General features: G+C 47.9%; 1 protein-coding gene across 2 annotated transcripts in view; it reads right to left on the reverse strand.

Annotated features, from left to right (window-relative positions):
* LOC137533826 (C-X-C chemokine receptor type 6-like) overlaps positions 1-21,022 on the reverse strand; it is a 47,746-nt gene that overhangs the window by 2,755 nt on the left and 23,969 nt on the right. Inside the window, exon 2 of one of the 2 annotated variants that reach the window (XR_011024224.1) lies at positions 11,840-13,974. Coding sequence is in view for 1 of the 2 variants with exons in the window: in XM_068255078.1 (XP_068111179.1) it covers positions 12,970-13,956 (987 nt within the window). In the remaining variant the exon portion in view is untranslated. Of the gene's footprint in view, positions 1-11,631; positions 13,975-21,022 lie in introns of those variants that run through there. The other variant, XM_068255078.1, reaches the window with a different exon arrangement.

Raw genomic sequence — 21,022 nt, forward strand, 5'->3', positions numbered from 1 at the left:
ACCTCAGCACCCTGCAGCTGATCTGTGCCCACGACGAGTCGCTCTGATGCTCCGGGTCCCGCCGGCGGCCACTTCCGGTTTCGCCGTCAGGCTGGGAAGGCGGCCATTTCTACGCATTCCCAGCTAAAATAGCACCCCTATGCGGCCATATGGCCGCATAGGGGTGCTATTTTGGCTGGGAACGCTTAGAATCAGCCGCGTTCCCAGCCTGACGGGTCCTGACGGCAAAACCGGAAGTGGCCGCCGGCGGGACCCGGAGCATCAGAGCGACTCGTCGTGGGCACAGATCAGCTGCAGGGTGCTGAGGTAAGCCCCAGGTGAGTAAAACTCAATTTATTTTGTTCACTTAAGTGCCTCTTTAAGTCTGAGTGCATGATCAGCTGCTCTGCTGAATTAGATTCGAGTACTATAGGGAGGGAATTAAACTGGGCGTTATAGGCGTGTCTCAGTTGAATATATCTGAAGTACATAAAGTTAGGAAGGGAGTATTGAGATTTTAATGTATCAAATGAAAGAAGACCATCATTACCCACAATATCCCGCAGCTTCAGAATTTCTCTTTCTGCCCATAAAGATGGGTCTGGAATGGAAGTGAATTCCTGAAGTCTGGCATTATTCCATAAAGGGGTGTGTGGCGTCCAGTGTCCGGTCCCAGATAGGAACCGATCCACAAGGATCCATACCTTAGTAGTGGTCTTCATTGGCAGTGTGAGAGAAGGCAGAGCTTTAGGACCCCTAAATGGAAGGGCAGACAAGGCCATATATGAACCAATTATGGATGCCTCCAATGCTGTAGCTGGATTATAGTCAGATTGGGCAAACCACCAGTATACCATGTGTAATACGGCTGCCCAATAGTAGAGCTTGAGATGGGGAAGTGCAATACCCCCTCTATCAATTGGAAGTTGTAGGTTTGCCAATGCAATACGTGGAGTTGATGTCCCCCAAATGAAGGAGCCTATTAGTTTTTGAAGTTCCGAGAAAAATCAGTTGGGAATAGGCATTCGAGTATTTCTGAACAGATATAAAAGCTTTGGCAGGATGCACATTTTTATTAGATTGACTCTCCCGACAAGGGATAATGGAAGGGTATCCCATACTCTTAGTTTGGTTTTAATATGTCCCTGTAGAGGTAGCATATTTAATTCATAATAAGATGAAGCTTGTGAGGATATTTCGATTCCTAAATATTTTAGTTGATTAACAACCTGCAATGGAGTATTTAATAGGGGATTGCTGGGTATAGTATCCACTGGTAAGAGGAGGGACTTGGACCAGTTTATATTTAAGATGGAGTATTGCCCAAAAGTAGAGATTACTTTAAGAGCTGTTGTGAGGGATGAGGAGGGGTCTACTAGGTATAACAACAGATCGTCGGCATAAAGTGATCATTTTTCTTCCAGTTCAGGGGTGCGGAAGGCGATAATATCTGGATTGGATCTGAGAAGAGACGCAAGGGGTTCTATCGCCAAGGCGAAAAGGGCTGGAGAGAGCGAGCACCCTTGATGAGTACCCCGTTCTAATGGAAAAAAAGAGGAGATCCTGCCTCCTGTTCGCACCCTGGCCTTAGGACTGCAATATAGAGCCTGAATATATGCAATGAACTTATTTCCGAAGCGGAATATTTTAAGGACTTCCCAAAGGTATACCCATTCTACGGTATCAAATGCCTTTTCGGCATCGAGAGAGGCGATAACTCTGGTGCCTGCGTTGATATGTTGGGTAGAAAAGTTGGTCATGAGTCTCCTTAAATTAATATCACAGCCTTTACCTGGAATGAAGTCAGATTGATCTCTGTGAATTAAAGATACTATAACTAGAGATGTCGCGAACCTCCGATTTTCGGTTCGCGAACCTTCGCGGAAGGTTCGGTTCGCGGAAAATTTCGGGAACCGCAATAGACTTCAATGGGGATGCGAACTTTGAAAAATAGAAAAAATTATGCTGGCCACAAAAATGATGGAAAAGATGTTTCAAGGGGTCTAACACCTGGAGGGGGGCATGGCGGAGTGGGATACATGCCCAAAGTCCCGGGGAAAAATCTGAATTTGACGCAAAGCAGCGTTTTAAGGGCAGAAATCACATTGAATGCTAAATTGCAGGCCTAAAGTGCTTTCAAACATCTTGCATGGGTATATATCAATCAGGGAGTGTAATTAGAGTTCTGCTTCACACTGACACACCAAACTCACTGTGTAACGCACCACAAACAGCTGTTTGCGTAGTGACGGCCATGCTGGACTGGTGCGCACCGTGGCCAGAGTGTAGGCCGTGGCGTTTTTCAAGCCCATATGGTCGCTGGGCTGTGGTAGCTCAATGATAGAACAACAGTGACTGTCCAGCTGATCAAATTTGGTCTGACCACAATAAAGCAACAACCTTATTATCTTTTGTGTCCCACCCCCACCCGAGACACTCAAATAGCCGGCGGTCATTGCTTCATTGTGATACGCAAGCCCCTTCACCGCAGCAAGGTAATGATCACGAAGGGGGATGGGCACATGTACATGCCTTTTGTCTATTTGTTGCAGCCGCCCGCAGTGCAGCCAGAAAAATTAGGCAGGCATGTACACGCGCCAGAAAAATTAGTGTAGTGGCCGCTGCTAGCAACGGCCTTAAAAATTCAGGAATCCGCCTAGAGTCCTGGACCCTGTTTGTGGTGGCGGAGAAGGCAAGTGGCCTGCAGGCAGAGATGCTATGTGTGGGGACTGACTTAGTCTTCGGTCGTGCAGTAGCCCTCCGTGATCCATTCCTCATTCATTTTGATAAAGGTCAGGTACTGAACACTGTCGTGACTTAGGCGACTTCTCTTCTCAGTAACTATGCCTCCAGCTGCACTGAAGGTCCTTTCTGACAGGACGCTTGCGGCAGGGCAAGAGAGAAGTTGTATGGCAAATTGGGACAGCTCTGGCCACAGGTCAAGCCTGCGCAACCAGTAGTCCAAGGGTTCATCGTCGCTTTTCGCAGTGTCTACATCCACACTCAAGGCCAGGTCGTCGGCTACCTGCCGGTCCAGGCATTGGTGGAGGGTGGATCCGGAAGGACTATGGCGAGGAGTTGGACTAAAGAATGTCCGCATGTCCGACATCACTCTGAGATCGCTGGAGCGTCCTGTCCTTGCCTGCGTGGACTTGGGAGGAGGAGGGTTACTGCCAGTGGTATCTTGATTGCGTTGTGCAGCCACATCACCCTTGAACGCATTGTAAAGCATCATCGACAGCTTGTTCTGCAAGTGCTGCATCCTTTTGGCCTTCTGTTGAGTTGGTAACAGATCCGCCACTGTGTGCCTGTACCGAGGGTCTAGTAGCGTGGCCGTCCAGTACAGGTCATTCGCCTTGAGTTTTTTGATACGGGGGTCCCTCAACAGGCTGGACAACATGAAAGAGGACACCTGCACAAAGCTGGATGCAGACGTACTCTCCATCTCCTCTTGCTCTTCCTCAGTGACGGGACGCAACTCCTCTTCCTCCCCCCAGCCACGAACAATACCACGGGAACGTGGAGCAGCAGAAGCCCCCTGTGACGGCTGCCACGGTTGTTCTTCTTCCACCGCCTCTTCCTCTTCCACAGAAACACCTTCCTCATCATCACCATCATCAGAGTTTGACTCCTCTCCTTCCCCACACGACTCCTCTTCTTCCTCCTCCTCCTCCTCCCCCCTCTGTGCTGCCGCAGGTGTTGTGGAAACATCGGGTTCGGATGTAAATCGCTCCCACGACTCCTGCTGCTGTAACTGTTCTCGTTCACGCTCCTCCACAGCTGTATCCGCCACTCTACGCACGGCACGCTCCAGGAAGTAGGCGTAGGGGATCAAGTCTCTAATGGTGCCCTCATCGCGACTCACCAGTTTGGTCACCTCCTCAAAGGGCTCCATGACCCTGCATTCATTTCGCATTAGTGTCCAGTTGTTGGGCCACAACATCCCCATCCTCCCAGATTGTGTCCTTGTACTGTAATGATACAGGTACTGGGTGACGGCTTTCTCCTGGTCTAGCAGGCGAGAGAACATCAGCAGGGTGGAATTCCAGCGAGTCGGGCTTTCGCAAATCAGGCGTCTCACCGGCAAGTTGTTTCTACGCTGAATGTCCGCAAAGCGTGCCATGGCCTTGTAAGAGCGCCTGAAATGCCCACACAACTTCCTGGCCTGCTTCAGGACGTCCTCTAAGCCTGGGTACTTGGACACAAATCTTTGCACGACCAGATTCAGCACATGTGCCATACAGGGTATGTGTGTCAGCTTTCCCAAATTCAACGCAGCAATGAGATTGCTGCCGTTGTCACACACCACGTTGCCGATCTCAAGCTTGTGCGGTGTCAGCCATTGCTCCACCTGTTTGTTAAGAGCAGCCAGGAGAGCTGCTCCAGTGTGACTCACCGCTTTCAGGCAAGACATGTCTAACACTGCGTGACACCGTCGTACCTGGCATGCAGCATAGGCCCTGGGGTGCTGGGGCTGGGTAGCTGGAGAGGAGATCGCGGCACCAGCCAAGGAGGAGGATGACGACAGCGAAGCAGTGGTAGCAGGTGGAGAGGAGGTGGCTGGAGGCCTGCCTGCAAGCCGTGGAGGTGTGACAAGTCGGTCCGCTGCGCAGCCACGTACTGCCTGCTTGCTGCCATCGGTCACCAGGTTGACCCAATGGGCTGTATATGTAATGTAGTGGCCCTGCCCGTGCTTGGCAGACCAGGCATCCGTGGTCAGGTGGACCCTTGACCCAACGCTGTGTGCCAGAGATGACACCACTTGCCTCTCAACTGCACGGTACAGTTTGGGTATGGCCTTTTGTGAAAAATAATTGCGGCCTGGTATCTTCCACTGCGGTGTACCAATGGCCACAAACTTACGGAAAGCCTCCGACTCCACCAGCTTGTATGGTAATAGCTGGCGAGCTAATAGTTCCGCCACGCCAGCTGTCAGACGCCGGGCAAGAGGGTGACTGGCAGACATTTGCTTCTTACGCTCAAATACTTCCTTCACGGACAGCTGGGTACTGCTGTGGGCAGAGGAGAAGGAACCGCTGAAGGGAAGAGGCGGTGTGGAGGAGGGTGGCTGTGAAGGTGCACGGGAGAAAGTGGATGAAGACGATGCACCTGAAGGAGGAAGAGGAGAAGGAGGGTGGCTTGTCTTTTGAGGGGTGCTGCTTTTCCTCAGGTGTTCTTGCCATAGCTGTTTGTGCCTTCTCTCAAGGTGCCTTCGTAAGGCACTTGTCCCTACGTGAGAGTTGGCCTTTCCACGGCTCAATTTTTGCTGGCAGAGACAACAGATGGCTTTGCTCCAATCTGAGACACACACGTGAAAAAAAAATTCCAAACTGCTGAGCCCCCCTGGGGTGATGGCGCTACGGTGGCATCAGCAACTGACGTTGAAGGGCATGTTGGCTGGCCGGCCATAGCTGGCGATACATGGCGCCGGACACTGCCCCCAGCTGTTCCAGAGGACGAGCTCCCTCTGCTTCTATCATGGAGTCGTCTCCTCCTACTCCTCTCTGACTCCCCCTCTGAACTGTCCCCCTGGTCATCTCCTCTACCGGGAACATATGTGGTATCCGTATAATCGTCATCATAATCCTCCTGGCCAGCTTCGATTTCCTCAGACACCTCCTCAACTGCACCAACTTCAGGTGGTTCATCATCCCCCTCCTCACACGATACGTCCATACTAGCGCCACCTAACTCAGACGTATTAGGTGGTGTACCTGCGCCTTCTTCTTGTTTGAGTAGTGGCTGGGAATCAGTGATTTCACCACCACCACCAAATAACTCCTGCGAAGTGTCAAATGCAGCGGATGTGGTGCTTGTACTAGCGCTGGTGGCACTGGCTGCGGGAGATGAGGTGTTCTGTGTTAAATACTCAATCACCTCCTCACAATTTTGGGAAGTGATGGCACGTGCCTTCTTCTGAGCACTGTACTTTGGGGCAGGGCCGCACAAAATCACATCTACACCACCTCGCACAGACCTGCCGGTGCCTGGTGGCCTTCCTCTGGGTCTGCCTCTACCTCTTCCTCTACCTGGTTTGTCCATTTTGTCTCGGGTGGATGCTAGGTATATGCAGTGAGGTGGGTTCACTCAACACAACAGGTAGCTGGATGCAGTGAGCTTGGTTCACTGAACAGTAAAGGTACTTAGATGCAGTGAGGTGGGTTCACTCAACACAACAGGTAGTAGGATGCAGTGAGCTGGGTTCACTGAACAGAAAAGGTACTTAGATGCAGTGAGGTGGGTTCACTGACCACAACAGGTAGTAGGATGCAGTGAGCTGGGTTCACTGAACAGTAAAGGTACTTATATGCAGTGAGGTGGGTTCACTCAACACAACAGGTAGTTAGATGCAGTGAGGTGGGTTCACTCAACACAACAGGTGGTAGGATGCAGTGAACTGGGTTCACTGAACTGTAAAGGTACTTAGATGCAGTGAGGTGGGTTCACTCAACACAACAGGTAGTTAGATGCAGTGAGGTGGGTTCACGCAACACAACAGGTAGTGAGATGCAGTGAGCTGGGTTCACTGAACAGTAAAGGTACTTAGATGCAGTGAGGTGGGTTCACTCAACACAACAGGTAGTAGGATGCAGTGAGCTGGGTTTACTGAACAGTAAAGGTACTTAGATGCAGTGAGGTGCGTTCACTCAACACAACAGGTAGTAAGATGCAGTGATGAGGTGGGTTACTTAAACACTACAGGTACTGCAGTATATGCAGTACTGGGTAGTACAATGTGCAGCTCCCTGTCACACACACAGGTAGTCCCTGAATGTGCTGGGCTGCTGGCAGTGGCACACACACTATCAATTGCAAGGCTGTGCATGCAACAAAAGTGTCAGTTTGACACACACAGAAAAAAAAAGTTCAGGATGAGCTCTGAAAGGAGCTATTGAGGGGTGCTATAAAAGCAATAACAATCAGCCAGGAGCAAGATAAGCAGCCAAGAGCCTAACTAATCTGTCCCTAGAAGAACAAGTCTGCAGCAGCTGTCCCTTGTCTGTCTCTAGCAGACACATGAGTGAGGCTAATGGCCGCCGGAGCCTGCCTTATATAAGGGGGGGTGGGGCTCCAGGGCTTAGTGTAGCCTGAATGGCTACAATGTGCCTGCTGACTGTGATGCAGAGGGTCAAAGTTGACCCTCATAGTGCATTATGGGGCGAATCAAAGTTCCGCAAAAGTCCGCCTGATCCAGGCGAACGCGAACCACGGAAGTTCGCCTGGAACCGTTCGCAGGCGAACCGTTCGCTACACCTCTAACTATAACCCAATGAGGCGCATCACCAAGATCTTAGTAAGTATTTTCCCGTCAACGTTTAACAGGGATATCGCCCTATATGAGGAACAGGAGGCAGGATCTCTACACTTCTTGTGGATCACTGTAGTAAGAGCCTCAGACATGGAGGGGGGCACTTTGCCATCAAGGAGTATTTGCTGGAATAGTTTGAGTAGTCTAGGGGCTAGTTGCTTTTTGTAAGTAATATATAATTCTGAGGGAAGACCATCGATCCCAGGAGCTTTTTGCTTTTTTCAGGGAGTCTATAGCAGCTTCAATCTCTAATAATGTAATATCAGCATCTAAGAGTTTAACTTCGTCATCACTAAGATGTGGCAGTGTGATCTCATTGAGATATGTGGTAATTTGAGGGGTAGTTTTAGTAATCTTAGATGTATATAATTCAGCATAATAGGTCTGGAAGGCAGAGTTAATGTCTCCAGGGTGGGTAAGGGATATTCCAGAATTTGTGGTTAGAGTGGCTATTTGTGTAGGTGCTCGTTCCTGGCTGATCAATTGAGCTAGCATACACCCCGTTTTGTCTCCATGTTCAAATATTCTAATTTGTCTGGATAAAAGGCCTTGTTTGGTTTAGTCGATCTGCTTACTAGATAAGGAGAGCAGTGCATCCTGCCAAAGCTTATAATTATCGTCAGATTTAGTTTCTATAAAAATTTGTTCAGCTTGAGGCGCTTTACGTTCAAGATTTTCAAGAATAAACAGTGCGGATTTATTTTAGGATTTGTATCAGCTGTATCAAAGAAATGTTTTTGGTTTAAAGGTTATTATGCTGTTGCGTATCTTTTAAAGCAAAAAGCACATTCTGAGTTCAGGTCCGCTTTAAGTAAAAAAACTTTGTCTGACATGGTACAGAGGTCAGGCAATCAAGGGTGAGTGGAATGATAATATTAATAGCACGCAGGTCTAGTCTGAAACGAAGTGCCATTACATTTTTTCACTGGATTGGCAGGTGTATTGTATGGTGAGGTGATAGGTGCAAGGATTCCTTTTGTCAGAAAATCCTGGATTATATGAGCCAGTACTGTTTTTTTAGTGGACAGTGGGTATTGTTTGATACATGGGATAGAGTATTGCAGTTTAGTAATGTTGTGTATGGTGTACAATCAATAAATCTTACACTATCATCCTCTGATTTATTTTTTCCAGACCTGCCTGTACTATTTGGAGCAAGGGGAGGGGGGAGGGTCAAAGTGAACCTGTCTTTGAGGAGCCAGTGAAATGTGTGACTGTAAGAGGCACAGGAGGTCCCGTCCCAAAAATTAACTTAGCATGTTGATAGCACCTTAAAACTATGCATGGTAAGAAAAGAACAAGTAGTAGGGGAGCACAACGCAATGGGTAGGACATTTCAGGATAGTGTTGCTATGGAAGCACATTTCCTTCTGGGAAACTGCATAGCATAGCTTAGGGAGCATTGTCTAAAAAAGGTAGCATGGTGGCAACTCTATACCAAGTAGTACCTTTGGTAGCACCTCTATAGAAAAATGTAGTTTGGTAGCAACTCTTTAAAAAAAAAAAAAAAAAAAAAAGAGGTAGCTTTGGTGGCACCTCTATAAAAAAAAGAGGTAGCTTTGGTGGCACCTCTATAAAAAAAAGAGGTAGCTTTGGTGGCACCTCTATAAAAAAAAGAGGTAGCTTTGGTGTCACCTCTATAAAAAAAGAGGTAGCTTTGGTGGCATCTCTAAAAAAAAAAAAGAGGTAGCTATGGTGGCACCTCTAAAAAAATAAAAAGGTAGCTTTGGTGGCACCTCTATAAAAAAAAAAAAAAGAAATAGCTTTGGTGGCACCCCTATAGAGATATGTACAGTAGCTTTGGTAGTAACTCTTAAATATATATATATATATATTCTTTTTTTATGATTAGAGCTGAACCTTGCCTGCTTTGTGTCCTGTTTGTTTGCAACTTCCTTAAAGAACTTCTTGTATAGACTGGGAGAGGCATATGCATGCCTCTCCTGTTGCGGCTACGACCACTTCTGACACCAAGTGAAAAGTAATTGGTTCTTTGTGGTAAAGGTGTACAGAGGCGCCAACAGAGTAAAATATGGAGTATCACAGCTTTAGGTCCAATAACAGCTTGGCACCACCTTTACAGAGGTGCCAAGCTGTTATTGGACCTAAAGCTGTGATACTCCATTTTGTTGATTGCCTGATGAAGCGGGATTGTGCCCGTGAAACGCATAGCAGTATTTTATAGGAGTATGTGAATAAATTTTCTGAATCGTAAGCAACAGCATCGTGTCTGTTTCTGAGTGGCAGGTCCACCGCCGCCACCCGAATATTTTAAATGTTTTAGCACATTTTACTCTGTTGGCGCCTCTGTACACCTTTACGTCAAGCTTATCCACCCCAGGTGGAAGGGTGGTTCACCCTCTTTTCTCCTTTCTACAGAGAGCGACATCTTAGTTCTGAGTAGGGACAGGCTTAATCTCCCTACCTGCCTGTACAGTGGTTGCCTTAGCGGTAACCCTTGTTTGTAAGTATAATACTTGCATCTTATTTACCCTCCCTGATTCAATACATACTACACTATATTGGGCTCTCGGTTTTCTGCTTTACCTGGTTCTTTGTGGGCTCAGGACACAGTCGGAAGTTGGAAGATGCTTGATGATTCTCTCAGTTACCGGAGTATATACTTCTTATATTCTGATAAAATGTTCACATTGGCAAGTACACACCCATAATTTGGCATAAAACTTGATACATGAACACCTGCAGATACATTGGTTCCACACTAGCTGATAAGAAGAAGTTTTAATTACCGTATTTTTCAGACTATAAGACACTCCTAGCCATAAGACACACCTAGGTTTAGAAGACAAAACCAGGGAGAAAAAATATATACTGAACCCGATGCATCCATGGTGAAGGGGCATTTTGTGGATTATGCCCCCTTTGTACCTCAGGCCTTCTTGTACCTTGTGTCTCCCTGTGTCCTCCTCTGTCCCCCTTGGGTCCTCCTGTGTCCCACATGTGTCCGCCTCTGTCCCCCTTGTGTCCTCCTCTATACCCCTTTGTGTCCCCCATGTGTCATCCTCTGTGCCTCTTTGTGTCCCCCTTGTGTCCTCCTCTATGCCCCTGTGTCCTCCTCTGCATGGGCACAGTACAGGGAGTCCCTGACATTGCGGTGGGTTGGAGGTTCGTATTGGCAGGCGTTCACAAGTCAGGAACTCCCTGCATTTGGACTAGAAGACGCAGTGACTTTTTCAGAAAAAGAGAAAAAGTGAGTCTCAAGCCCAATTTACACGATACGATTCTTTATACAATTTGATTACGATTCTATTTACAATCCGATTAAATCCGACATGTCCGATCAGGATTCGATTCGATTCAATTCAATTTGCCATTGCAAAACAATGGAAAATCAAATTGAATCGAATCCCGATTGGACATGTCGGATTTAATCGGATCGTAAATTCAATCGTAATCGAATCGTACAAAGAATCGTACCATGTAGATGGGGCTTTATAGTCCAAAAAATACAGTAGATACAGTAGCTACATGTACAAGGTCAGAAGAACATTCTAGTTAGATAAGGAACATCTTGTAGAAGTACAAAGTCCTTGGGCCTATCTCCACTATCAATACAATACAACATTTCTTTGGACATTCCTTAGGTAAACAACATCTAGTGTACTTGAATGTGATAAAGGCTGGTCTTTTAGTAAGCGAACATTCTTTGTAAGAAGCAACCCCAATCTACACGATACAATTCTTTGTGCGATTCAATTACGATTCTATTTACGATCCGATTAAATCCCACATGTCCGATCGGGATTTGAATAAATTCGATTTGCCATTGCAAAACAATGGCAAATCGAATTAAATCGAATCCCGATTGGACATGTCGGATTTAATCGGATCGTAAATAGAATCGTAAATGGGTAATTGAATCACACAAAGAATCGTATCATGTAGATGGGGCTTTAGCGCTCTTTCACACTAGGAGCTGATCCGTGCATTTCGACCGATCGCTCCGAGGATGAGGTAAGTAGGGTAACATAAAGATCTATTTGACTTTCATGTTACCTTTCACATTGGACAAAGGGCTCCAGAGCGTTACGTTGTAATGTATCTGGGAGCTTTTAATCATCCAGCCAGAGCATTTTCCCGTCAGGTGAATTAGAACTGGCGCCGCTGATCAGCGTCAAACTGCAACTTCCCAACATCACATCATAGATCACAACACATGCACGAAATTGGGTTCATGCACGCATTATCTAATGTGAAAGAGCCCTTAGATTTCTTGATAAACCACCCCTGGTAAGAACACAGTGGCCTTCAACATAACACAAGTGTCTACTAATTTTTTTTAACAAAATGAGTTTTATTTTGTAAAACACGAACAGAGTCAGTATAGTACAGCCCTGGTCTCCAACATGGAGAAAATAGTACATAATAGCACATTGCAATGACTGACTTGTTTCTTATATGTATAATCATAACAAAGCATAATATACAGTAGCAGAGTTAAAGGGGAATTCAGCCTAAACAAACATACTGTCATTAAGTTACATTAGTTATGTTAATTAGAATAGATAGGTAATATAATCTCTTACTCACCCTGTTTTAAAAGTACAGGCAAATGTTTGTGATTCATGGGGGCTGCCATCTTTGTCATGGGGGCAGCCATCTTTTTGGTTGAAAGGAGGTGGCAGGGAGCAGGAGACACAGTTCCAACTGTCCTGTGTCCTGATCACCCCTCCCAGCTACACACCCTTGGCTTCAAATGTCAAATTCAAAATGTAAAAAAAAAAAAAAATTGCACCAAAACAGCAGAAGAGAACAAGAACATCAGAAATCCCATCATGCTTTGCACAGCATCAGGGGAAAAATGCCTGGGCAGTTTTCTTCTGTGCAGCTAAAAATGAGGCTTGTATAAGAGAAACAAAGTTCTGATGCTGTGAAACTGTTAAAGAAACACCAAGCCTTTTCAGTGCTGCTGAGTCGATTTTTAGTCTGGAGGTTCACTTTAACCACAAGTAGTTAAAGCGTCTACTAATTTAACAATTTCAATACGTGTGGCTGAAGAAAACAAGCATCTCAGGTACAAAACAAATTGAGGTCATAGAATGGAAGCAGTGTGAGACATATCTATATACATATATCCTTTCATATTTAAAATAACTTTCCAGCACTTTTCAACTGAAAAAGTACTGAAAAGTAGGTGAAAAAGTACTATCAAAGATAGTGCGATCACCATAGGCTCATCTGATTATCATAACCCAGTAAAACAGTCTGGCTAGCTTAGCCAATGCTGGTGTGTTGATGACATAGAAAGGATAAGACACTGGGTGGGGGGACAGGATGGAATTACTGATTTGTACTGTTGAGTGGGGCACAGTCTAGCAGGACGGGGCCGAGGCAGAGGTGAGAGAGGCTTCAGCCTCAGGGCACAGTGTAGCAGGGGGTGCACAACTCAATCAGCTATCATTCCCCTAATGTGTTTGAAGCAGAGAGACATAAGAAAAGGGGAAACATGGCAGTGACTGCAAGCCAGATAACTAAATATTAAAATGTTGGGGGGGAGGCCTCTTTCTAGTGACACCTCTGCTGTCTTATATTGTTTCCTTTTTTGCCCCTAACTTTCTTGGGGAAACTGCACTGATCCCTACTACTGTATAGCATTTAAAGCCATCCAAACAGGATCTCTGCAATAAGAAAGTCTTAAAGTGCCCCTCATCATGAAGGAGTTATGTCTGGTGCATACTAATGGCCTCCATGTTGGTTGAGCCAGACATATACTTGGAACTTCCCTCTGTCACCCTGTCTGGCTCCTCCCCTCTTCCAGCCAATCCCAAAGCTTTCAGCATTCTCTTGAAGCTGTTCTTAAATTTAGTACCTACGAAGAAATACAAGATGGGGTTCATACAGGCGTGTACAAAGGCGATGGCTTCGGTTATGGTGAGGGCTGTTGTCAGAGACGGTGGCGGAAGTTTGGTCAGTAGGTACAACAGGAAGGTCACATTAAAAGGTAAGTGGGTAACAGCGAAAGCCACCACAAGGGTTAGGATTATTTTTATGGACTTCTTCTTTTGCGAGCTTCTGGAGCGAACTAAAGTATTTATGATGAAAGTGTAACACAACACCATGACCGACAGCGGCAGGAAAAACCCAACAGCCAGCTGAACCGAATAGACTATTGTCTGAAGCCATTTTTCGTGGTTATCATCGCAGTCTTTCCCGTTACTTGTAGCAAACACCAGCTGTGGAATGGCAAGACACAGAGATATCAGCCAGATTAATGCGCACATCCCACCTCCCCATTTGTGCTTGCTCTGCTGGTATCTCTGGGCTTTAGTAGCAATCACAATGGAAATAAAACGGTCAAAAGTGATGGCGGTGAGGGTCAGCATGGACGTGTACAGATTAATGCGGTACAACCCTCTTATAATCTTACACATGGCGTTACCAAAGATCCATTTGTGAGCTGAGTAATAGGCCAGAAATGGAAGGGTACAAACAAACAGGAAGTCTGCAACTGCCAGGTTCACAAAAAAGATGTCCGTCAAAGACTTCTTCTTCTCATAAAAGGCAAATACGCTGATGACCAGCAAGTTTCCCACCATGCCAACGATGCAAGTGATGGAGTACGTGATTGGGAGGAAGAGGCTATGTATAGGACTGGACCCTGTGGTGTCGCTTTCATGTAGGTCATTATAATAATCATCAAGGTTCATGTCTTCTTTAGTTCCGATCTAGATGATAAAAGCAGGAAACAGTGATGTCAGTAAGTGATTACACAGAAGAATGAAGATACAAAAGTGACCTTTTACTCCTTTACCAACAGGAAACAGGGGGGTTTCTAGCCTTTTCATCGCTCCAGACAAGAAGTCCTGTGTCATCCATCCCCCCCCACCCCCCCAAAAAAAACACACTCCCACTCCATTATATAAACCATGTGCCATAAAGGGTGGATGCATAATACAGGGAGTCCCTGAGATACAAATAACTTGCCGCTCCTGTCGCAGTTCATTGCACACCCCCTTCCTGCACTCCCCCATCTTAGTGTGTAAATGCACAGTATAGCACAGCACACACTGTGCTCTCACCTCTCTGCTGGAGTCCAGTGCTGTGCTTCCACCTGTCCACTCACCCTAGTGCCCAGCATCTCCTACCACATGTAGCATAATTACACACTACATAAGGAGAGAGGTGCCAGCACTAGAGGGAGCAGAAAACAGACAGGATGGTGGCACAGGCACAGCCCTGGACTCCAGAGGGGAGGTTAGAGCACAGCTTCTGCTGCTCTACATTCTGCCTTTACAAACTGGACTTGGGGAGCGCAGAAGGGGGACGGGAACAGATAGGCACAAAGGGGTACAGAAGGAGGCACACTGGGACAGAGGGAGGCACAGAAGGACGCACACAGAGCCGGATCATCCAAAAGGCAACTTAGGGCATGGAGAGTCTACTCGTCCGGTTTTTGCTAGCGCACAACAAATCTTGCCAAAAAAGCTAGGTGGCCATCAAGGGTGCTTGCCTAGGGCACCATTTCACCTTAATCCTTACCCTTCAGTATTGCATCTGTACATACATTCTCGGCAAAAAGCAGTGTATGTGCTTTTGGGTAACAACCAACAGGAAACCCTGGTCTAAATGTCAATGCTTTTGACAGGGATTGCTGTATATCTGCACTACTTCTGTATAAATATAAAGATACTATTTATGGTCTCAGAAAAGATAAGCGTGAAATGCTTATAAAGAAGGTGAAGGTGCGTGGAACATTTGGAAAAGGTATGTCCACGTCCCGTTTTCCTGCCTGCTGCTGCTGCCACCGATAATGCTGGAGGGGGGAGCGCAGAGGGGAGAGCCCAAGGTGAGGGAGGGGGGAGTGCCCCCCCCTGTCGCTGTGGGTGGCCAATGTTCTGCCCTCATGCGCTGCGACCCTGGCGAACCCAAGCCTGGCTATACTGGGGGCACCTGTACCTGGTTATACTGTGGGCACCTGTACCTTGCTATACTGGGGGCACCTATACCTGGCTATACTGGGTGCGGCTATATTGAGGGAACCTATACCTCGCTATATTAGGGTCACCTATACCTAGCAATACTGAAGGCACCTATACCTGGCTATACTGGGAGAACCCATGCCTGGCTATACTGGGGGCACCCTTGCCTGGCTTTACTGGGGGAACCCATGCCTGGCTATACTGTGGTCACCCATACCTGGCTATACTGTGGGCACCTATACCTGGCAATAATGGGGGCACCAACATCTAGTTATACTGTGGGCACCCACACCTGGTTATACTGGGGGCAGCTATATTGAGGGCACATATACCTCACTCTACTGGGAGCACCTATACCTGGCTATACTGGGGGCAGATATATTAAGGGCACCTATACCACGCTATACTGAGGGCACCTATACCTAGCTATACTGAGGGCACCTATACCTGCTATACTGGGGGCAGCTATACTGGGGGCACAATATCTAGCTATACCAAGGGCACCTATATCTGGCTATACTGAAGGCTTCACAGTATAGCCAGGTATGGGTGCCCACAGTATAGCCAGACTATACTGGGGGAACCCATTCCTGGCTATACTGGGGGCACCCTTCCCTGGCTATACTGTGGGAACCCATACCTGGCTATACTGTGGGCACCTATACCTAGCTACACTGTGGGCACCTATACCTGACAATACTGGGGGTGGCTATATTGAGGGCTAGAGATGGCTCGAACCTCCGATTTTCGGTTCGCGAACCTCGAACGCGAACATGCGAAAAAAGTTCGGGTTCGTGCAAACTTTCGAACCGCAATAGACTTTAATGGGGTGGCGAACTTTGAAAACTAGAAACATTTATGCTGGCCAGAAAAGTGATGGCAAAGCTGTTTCAAGGGGTCTAACATCTGAGTTTTTGGATGGAGGAGTGGGATACATGCCATAAGTCCCGGGGAAAAATCTGGATTTGACGCACAGCAGCATTTTAAGGGCAGAAATCACATTGCATGCTAAATTAGAGGCCTAAAGTGCTTTAAAACTTCTTGCATGTGTATACATCAATCAGGTAGTGTAATTAGAGTACTGCTTCACACTGACAGACCAAACTCACTGTGTAACGCACCGCACACAGCTGTTTGTGTAGTGACGGCCATGCTGGACTGTTGCGCACCATGGCGAGAGTGCAGGCCATGCCGGTTTTCAAGCCCATATGGTCGCCGGGCTGAGGTAGCTCAATAACAGTGACTGTCCAGCTGATCAAATTTGGTCTGTCCACAATGAAGCAACGACCTTATTATCTTGGGTGTGTCCCCCTCCGAGACACTCATATAGCCGGCGGTCCGTGCTTCATTGTGATACGCAAGCCCCTTCACCGTGGCAAGGTAACGACCACAAAGGGGAATTGACACATGTACATGCCTTTTGTTTTGTTGTTGCAGCTGCAGTGCAGCCAGAAAAATTAGGCCGGCATGTACACGTACCAGAAAAATTATTATAGCAGCCGCTGCTAGCAGCGGCCTTAAAAATTCAGGAATCCGCCTGGAGTCCTGGAACCTGTTGTTGGTGGCGGAGAAGGCAGTCAAGCGGCCTGCAGGCAGAGATGCTGTGTGTGGGGACTGACTTAGTCTTCGGGCGGGCAGTAGCCCTCCGGGATCCATGCCTCATTCATTTTGATAAAGGTGAGGTACTGAACACTTTTTTGACTTAGGCGACTTCTCTTCTCAGTGACAATGCCTCCAGCTGCGCTGAAGGTCCTTTCTGACAGGACACTTGAGGCAGGGCAAGACAGAAGTTGGATGGTAAATTGTGACAGCTCTGGCCACAGGTCAAGCCTGCGCACCCAGTAGTCCAAGGGTTCATTGCTGCTCACAGTGTCTACATCCACACTTAAGGCCAGGTAGTCAACTACCTACCGGTTGAGGCGTTGGTGGAGGGTGGATCTGGAAGGGCGAAGGCGAGGCGTTGGACTAAAGAATGTCCGCATGTCCGACATCACCATGAGTTCGCTGGAGCGTCCAGTCCTTGCCTGCGTGGACATTGGAGAAGGATTACAGGCAGTGGTACCTTTATTCCGTTGTGCTGTGACATCACCCTTAAATGCACTGTAAAGCATAGTTGGAATCAGGAATCAGGAATTCTTTATTTCGCCAAGCATGACTGGGTCATGCCCGGAATTGGGTGTGGCACAGTACATATAGTTTAGAGAGACAGCAATAGGTAGCATATAACAGCAGAACAGAAGTTGCATTACACTTAAACACAGAGGACAAGCATTTACATTCACATTCATTGCACTGACAAAAGACAAAGGATGGCCTATCATTAGTTATTGTGTGCAAATGGGAGTATGTGGAGGGAATTGAGGAGGCTGACGGCCGCGGGAAAAAAAGAGTTACTGTGTCTGGAAGTCCTTGTAGAAATGGCCCGGAGCCTCCGTCCCAGTGGGAGCTGACAGAAGTAGCGGTGGCCCGGGTGAGTTGAATCGTTAGCGATCCTCAGCGCCCTCGATCTCTTGTGTAGGATGTCAAGTGGGGGAAAAGGTCTCCCAATGACCCTCTCAGCTGCCCTGATAACTCTCTGAAGTGTGAGCCTGTCACTGACGGTGGCGCCAGTGTACCAGACTAGGATGGAGGAGCAGAGAATCGATTCAATGGTTGCGGAGTAGAAGCTGATCAGAATCTCTGGGGCCATGCCGAACTTCCTCAGCTGACGAAGGAAGTAGAGTCTCTGCTGGGCTTTCCTTTGGATGGCGGTGATGTTAGGCCTCCAGCTGAGGTCACTGGAGATGGTAGTGCCCAGGAGACGGGCACAAGGCACTCTGGCCACTTCCGTACCATCAATGTGAATTGGTGGTGGGGTGGGCGCGGACTTCCTGAAGTCAACTATTAGCTCGACAGTTTTTGTAGTGTTCAGCACTAGCTTGTTCTCCTTGCACCATTGGGAGATTCTTTCCACCTGCTGACTGTACTCCTGGATGTTGTCCTTGGTGATGAGACCGACAATGGTGGTGTCGTCGGCGAACTTGATAACCTTGACTGAGTCCGCGTTGGATCTGCAGTTGTTCGTATAGAGGGAGAACAGCAGTGGAGACAAGACACAGCCCTGAGGGGCACCTGTATTCGTGGTCATGGATTGTGAGTGGATGCCACCCAGCCTGACAGTTTGGGACCTGTTGGTGAGAAAGTCTGTGATCCAGAGGCGCAGGCTTGGGTGCACACCAAGTGTGGCTAGTTCTTCCTGTAGGATGCGCGGACAAATAGTGTTAAATGCCGAGCTAAAGTCCAGGAGTAGAATTCTGGCATACGTGCCTGGTCTGTCAAGGTGGTCATAAATGGACTCCAGGCAGATGTTAATAGCGTCGTCAGTGGACCTGTTCGCCCTGTACGCGAACTGATGGGGGTCTAGAAGGGGCAAGGTGGAGATCTTGAGGGTGGATAGGACTACTCGCTCCAGTGTTTTCATTATGATGGACGTAAGGGCTACCGGCCTGAAGTTGTTCAGGTCAGGGACTCCCTGTTTCTTCGGGACAGGTATGATGGTCGACCTCTTGAAGCAGCTGGGTGATTTGGTGAAGATGGCGGAGAGGATGGGAGCGAGTTGCCTGGAGCAGGTTTTCAGGCAGGCTGGAGACACGCCGTCCGGTCCCGGGGCTTCCCTGGTGCTTAATCTTGACAGGAGTTGCAGGACATCAGCCTCACTCGCCACTGGAAAAGGAGGTGGGCTCCTGATGTTCTCTGTGGGGCGAGGGGTGGGATTTGGCGATTCCAGGTGTACCCTCGGTTCTTCCTGACTCTCAAACCTGCAGTAGAACTTGCTGAGTTCTTCGGCTAGCTCCGGACTGGGAGGTGCATGTTGGGGGGGAGGCTTGTAGTTGGTGGCTGCCCTAAGCCCCTTCCACACAGCTCGAGTGTCATTTGAGCGCAGGTTTTGTTCCATCCTCTCAGCATAGGCCCTTTTGGCAGCCCTCAGTTCTCGATTTAGGTCATTCCTCGCCTTCCTGTAGTCCTCCTGATTGCCTGTCTTGTGTGCGATCTCTTTTTGCCTCCGCAGAAGCCGTAGCTTGTTGGTGAACCACGGCTTGTTGTTCGGGTAGACCTTGAAGGATTTGGTTGGTACGCATGAGTCTTCACAGAAGCTGATGTATGAGGCAACATTGTCTGCCCAATCGTCTATGCTAGGTGCTTCCAAGGACTCCCAGACGGTGCAGTCGAAACAGGCTTGGAGTTGGAGCTTGGCCTCGTCAGACCATACTTTGGCAGATTTAAGAGTCGGTTTAGCAGATTCTAGGCACCTCTTGTAGGTGGGGATCAGGTGTATGACACAGTTGCCAGCTTGTTCTGCAAGTGCTGCATCCTTTCTGCCTTCTAGTGATTTGGAAACCTCTCCTCCACTTTGTGCTTATACCGAGGGTTTAGTAGCGTGGCCACCCAGTACAGATCATTCCCCTTGAGTTTTTTATACGGGGGTCCCTCAACAGGCTGGACAGCATGAAAGACGCCATCTGTACAAAGTTGGATGCAGACATACTATCCATCTCCTCTTGCTCTTCCTCAGGGATGTCAGCTAAGTTCTCCTCCTCCCCCCAGCCACGAACAATACCACAGTAAAGTTGAGCAGCACAAGCCCCCTGCGATGCCTGCTGCGGTTGTTCTTCCGCCTCCTTCTCCTCCTCCAAAACAACACCTTCCTCATCATCTGACTCCTCTTCCCCACACGACTCTTCCTCCTCCTCCTCCCCCCTCTGTGCTGCCGCAGGGGTTGAGGAAACATCTGGTTCTGATGAGAATTGATCCCACAACTCTTCCTCCTGTTCATGCTCCTCCACAGCTTGACCCACCACTCTACGAACGGCACGCTCCAGGAGAAAAGCAAATGGGATCAAGTCGCTGATGGCTCCTTCACTGCGACTTACAAGGTTTGTCACCTCCTCAAACGGCCACATGAGCCTGCAGGCATTTCGCATGAGTGTCTACACACCATCCTGGACTCCTTCAGGACGTCCTGTAAGCCTGGGTACTTAAACACAAATCTCTGAATTATGAGATTCAGCACATGTGCTATGTAGGGTACTGTGTCAACTTTCCCAAATTCAAAGCCGAAATGAGATTGCTGCTGTTGTCACACACCACGTTGCCGATCTCCAGTTGGTGCGGGGTCAGCCACTGATCCGCGAGGAGAACGCCAGCGCATACCACTAAGGCTGCATCTGAAATGACCACCAGCTCAGTGTGCAGCACCTATATAGACTCTCTGCACACTTCACATTCAATTCAGATGCAAATCATATGCAAATCTGCTACTACTTATCATGCAAACAGGAAACTCAGGAGGAGGGGCTGGGAGCAGCTAACCTGACAGTTACATAGTTACAAAGTTAAGGAAAGGTGGGGGGAAAGGCTGCGCATCCCTAAACACATGTTGCAATTGAATGGTTAATCGCACAGGCATACACCGCCTCTGCCAGACTGAAAAATGCATGCCCTGCATCCAAGACAAGTGCTAACATTTATTAAACTAGGAGGTACTTTAGCTTCCAATATGGTTTGCATGCAAAGTATATTATACTAGACACTTGCGCCACGGTGAGGCAGACCTCCGGGCAAGTGACCTAACCTAAATTTAAAACCTAGGGAGCAGCTAAGCAAGAAAAATGTGTAACTTACATTTGGTAGAACAGCGAGGAGAATGCCAGCGCATACCACTAAGGCTGCATCTGAAATGACCACCAGCTCAGTGTGCAGCACCTATATAGACTCTCTGCACACTTCGCATTTAATTCAGATGCAAATCATATGC

The sequence above is a fragment of the Hyperolius riggenbachi genome, chromosome 10 (genome assembly GCF_040937935.1).
Source record: "Hyperolius riggenbachi isolate aHypRig1 chromosome 10, aHypRig1.pri, whole genome shotgun sequence".
Classification (NCBI taxonomy): Eukaryota; Metazoa; Chordata; class Amphibia; order Anura; family Hyperoliidae; genus Hyperolius; species Hyperolius riggenbachi.